This window comes from Arachis ipaensis, chromosome B07 (assembly GCF_000816755.2).
Source record: "Arachis ipaensis cultivar K30076 chromosome B07, Araip1.1, whole genome shotgun sequence".
NCBI lineage: Eukaryota > Viridiplantae > Streptophyta > Magnoliopsida > Fabales > Fabaceae > Arachis > Arachis ipaensis.
In genome coordinates this window covers 95,082,624-95,086,646 of record NC_029791.2, presented here as the reverse complement: position 1 = coordinate 95,086,646, position 4,023 = coordinate 95,082,624, and the positions used below count along the sequence as shown (strand labels likewise).

At 40.5% G+C, this 4,023-nt stretch overlaps 1 protein-coding gene across 1 annotated transcript; it reads right to left on the bottom strand.

Annotated features, from left to right (window-relative positions):
- LOC107608405 (arabinogalactan peptide 22) lies at positions 2,256-3,012 on the bottom strand. The gene is made up of 2 exons (XM_016310201.2): positions 2,624-3,012; positions 2,256-2,481 (listed from the first exon to the last, which is right to left on the bottom strand). The coding sequence occupies exons 1-2, from the start codon at positions 2,760-2,762 to the stop codon at positions 2,381-2,383; spliced, it is 240 nt and encodes a 79-aa protein (XP_016165687.1). The 5' UTR covers positions 2,763-3,012; the 3' UTR covers positions 2,256-2,380.

The window sequence follows — 4,023 nt, the reverse complement described above, 5'->3', positions numbered from 1 at the left end:
CTCTTTCTCATCTAAACCTAGTTTGTCGAAAGCGGGCTTAAAGAGGATGTCCGCTGAGCTTCCTTGGTCTACTAGTGTTCTGTGTAGATGGGCATTTGCCAAGATCATGGTAATTACCACTGGGTCATCGTGCCCAGGGATTACTCCTCGCCCATCTTCCTTTGTGAATGAAATGGTTGGAAGGTCGGAAGACCCCTCTTCGACCTGGTAAACTCTCCGGAGTTTGTGGTGATGGGTCTCTTCTATCCATATCATCTCGCTTTCTTTTTCCATGATTGTCCGACCTTTCTATGAGATATCTGTCAAGTCGACCTTCTCTGGCCAGTTTTTCTATCACATTTTTAAGGTCGTAACAGTCGTTTGTGGAGTGCCCATATATTTTATGGTACTCACAATAATCACCGCGGCTCCCCCCTTTTTTATTTTTAATGGGCCTGGGAGGAGGCAGCCTTTCGGTATTGCAAATTTCTCTGTATACGTCCACTACAGGAACTTTTAGGGGAGTATAAGAGTGATATTTTCTTGGCCTATCGAGGCCGAGTTCTTCCTTCTTCTTAGCTTCCCTCTCCCTTTCTTTCGTTGAGGGAGGGTGACCGGGTCGCAAACTCGGGTCTCTTAGCCTAGCGTTCTCTTCCATATTGATGTACTTTTCAGCTCTTTCCTGTACATCACTTAAAGAGGCGGGGTGTCTTTTTGATATGGACTGTGAGAAGGGACCTTCTCTAAGACCATTGACTAGCCCCATGATGACTGCTTCGGTAGGCAGGTCTTGAATCTCCAAACATGCTTTGTTGAACCTTTCCATATAGGCCCGTAAGGACTCCCCGACCTCCTGTTTTATTCCCAGGAGACTTGGTGCATGTTTTACTTTGTCTTTCTGGATGGAGAACCTCATCAAGAACTTTCTTGAGAGGTCTTCAAAACTGGTAATTGACCTCAGAGGGAGGCTGTCGAACCACTTCATCGCTGCTTTTGACAAGGTTGTCGGAAAGGCTTTGCATCGCGTAGCGTCAGAAGCGTCAGCCAGATACATCCGACTTTTAAAGTTGCTCAGATGATGCTTTGGATCGGTGGTTCCGTCGTAGAGGTCCATATCGGGGCTTCTAAAGTTTCTCGAAACTTTTGCCCTCATTATGTCCTCGCTAAAAGGATATTTCTCCCCTAAGGGCGAATCTTCTCTTCTTTTTCTGATTCGCGCCCCTCCGAGGAATTCACCTTCGGGTTTTTGATTCCGGAGGTGCCTTCCCTGTGTTGATCATTGGCTTCCTGGTGAAGGGTCTGGTCTGCCTCATTGTTTCCAGTATTCAGATTCTCTTGTTCAGAATCTGTCTCCACATGACCCTCTTCAGGGGATCTATCCGCCATCACTGGTTGATCTCTCGGGTCCCCGGCAACGGCGCCAATGTTACGATGGGTAACCGGAGATTAATGGGTTGGATGGCGTTGGTTGGCCCAAACGTATGAAGGAGGTGGCTTTCGAGTGGACCTGGTACTCGGTGTTCCTCCGTCCGACTTGTACGTGAGAAAGAATGGGGGGTGGTACCTGCAAAGACACTCCGATGCCTAAGTTAGCAAGAGTGTGAGCAGGTTAGAGAGTATTGGAACTTAGAGATACCTGAATGGTGTCAGTGTATTTATAGTGGTGAACCAATAACCACCGCTGAAGTAGTGCCACCTTTTTAGGCGGATAACCGTTCCCATATCTTAGGGAGGTTAAGATATGGCCCTATGAAGTGGTTAGAGAGTTTCCAGGGGCAGTTACTCATTCGAATGAGTGTTATCTACCAGCTAATCCTCGTATCCGACTTCTTTGGAGCAGGTCGTGTTCAGTACCGACTTCTGGGGATTAGCTGGTACTGGGGGAGGGCCAACCCTTTGGGTTGGGCTTCTTTGCTTGGATCCTGGGCCCTATTTATTGGGCCAGGGTATGAACAAACGGTATTAGCAGAGAGTTAATAGTTAAAATGGTTTTTGAAAAATACCTTAATATCTATTTTTGTTTCCAAAAGATAAAATTAATCGAATTCGTCCTCAAAAGATAACCAATCTGGTCATGTTCGTCCTTACGTCATCTCTTTTATTGGGCAGTCAGTGAATGTTTGCCATCTCAATGAAGGAGATGACGGAAGGACGTTATTTTTTGAGGACGAATTCGATTAATTTTATCTTTCGAGAACAAAAATAGGACGATTTTGACTATTAACTCGTATTAGCAACTAAAAAAGAATTAAATTAGCATCGCATCAAACACATTGATAACAACCCCCGCATCAACAATTCAGCATAAACAATGAAGAGCATGGGAAATTAAAAACCATCCATCCCTACTATGTTCACTTGCTATGAGGGTAAAATTACAATAGGTAGGGAAACGGATAATTCACAAATTGTAGAAAGAGATATTAAGAGGGTGGATGAGGTATGTGAGAACCAATGCCACAAGCATAAGCACGTAGGCAATTCCTTGGTCTATTGAAGTACCTGTTTAATATCAAACACATTAATTAATAACATTTTTCTAACACAATTCCAAATGCAATGCCTTTGAAGGCAACATTACATTCTATGATATGACTAAGTTTAGAAATCAAATGAAAAAGGAGATAAGAAAAGGGATAGTTACCATCGCTGGTGGGAGCAGGTGCAGGTACAGGAGAAAGGGATTGGGCTTCAATAATAGCTGGTTGAAAGATGGCAAGAAGAAGAGTATATAAGGCCAAAACACCTGACGAAGAAGAAGCAAGAGCTATGAGAAATGTCATTTTCTTTTCTTCTCTTCTTGGGTGCTTTCACAACCAATACTGTCAAGAGAGGCTGAGACAATGTGGAAACCAAGTATCAATTTGCGACTATGTGATTAGCATACACTGATATGATATCAGATTTATATAGAAACTCAATTGTAGTGACTAGTGAGTAGTGAGTGAACTGATTTGGTAAATACTTGAGTGTCTTTCTTCCTTCTAATATGGGGACCACTTACAACTACGGCACGTTCTTTTGAATTGCCGCTAACAAGGGCCATGTGGTAGTTACCTCTTCTGTTTTCCCTATCAATCAAATTTATATTAGAATATTGAATATTCGCTGATTTTTTGTTTACTCTTGATTTATATTTCCTAAATTGACTGATTTTGATGTAGTCTTTATGTGTCTGTTTAAGAAAATAAAACAAAAGTATATAGCCTAAATTGCTTTGGATTCCCTGTTTCTTCCTATTTCTAGCGTTTTGGCAGTTTTGACCCATTTTTCTCTTCTCTTACACTGGTGGTCAACTACTTCGGTTTATTAATCTTAGGATGGATAAGGGTCGGCAATTAATGTCGGATTGAAACTTTTTCCAACCAGAGCAGCAAATGATATTCATTTGCAAATTGCAAGTGGTATCCCGAGAGATCTCTGTTCTTACGTGTTCTTCAGCATGTAAGCAAAAGGAAAGACTCTTTTATATTCTCCAACCTGGTATATTTATTGCAAATTATGTTTATGTTTGAACGTGAAAAAACACCATAACTAATGACATGGGTAACGGTGAACTGAACAGTGAACATGCAAGGAGAAACATGCCATGTGCCCATAAATCACGATATGACTTTTCGGGAATGAATCACACCACCCAATCCAAGCATTCAATATTCTTGCAGTACATTTTGAGAACTACATTTTTGTATATATATTGGTTCACAATAATAGAATGGATTTCTTTTTCCTTTTTTACTTGAAAATTGGAATTGAAGTCCCTTTCGAAATTTAATTATGAGAAAAGAACAAATTGATCACTAACTTTTTGATTTACGAATATTTAAATTTCGAAAATTTGAAAATACATTTAAATTTTTGATCATCCCAAACCACTTGTGCATCTGTATCGGCCAGTACAAGAGTTTGATTTTTTCATTAGGCCACGTTTGATTTTTTCATTAGGCCTAAGTGAACAGAAGAATCAATGTGTCTAAATTTAAAAAAAAATTAGAAACTTAAATATATTTTTAAATTTTTAGATATATCCAGATTTTAAAGAAA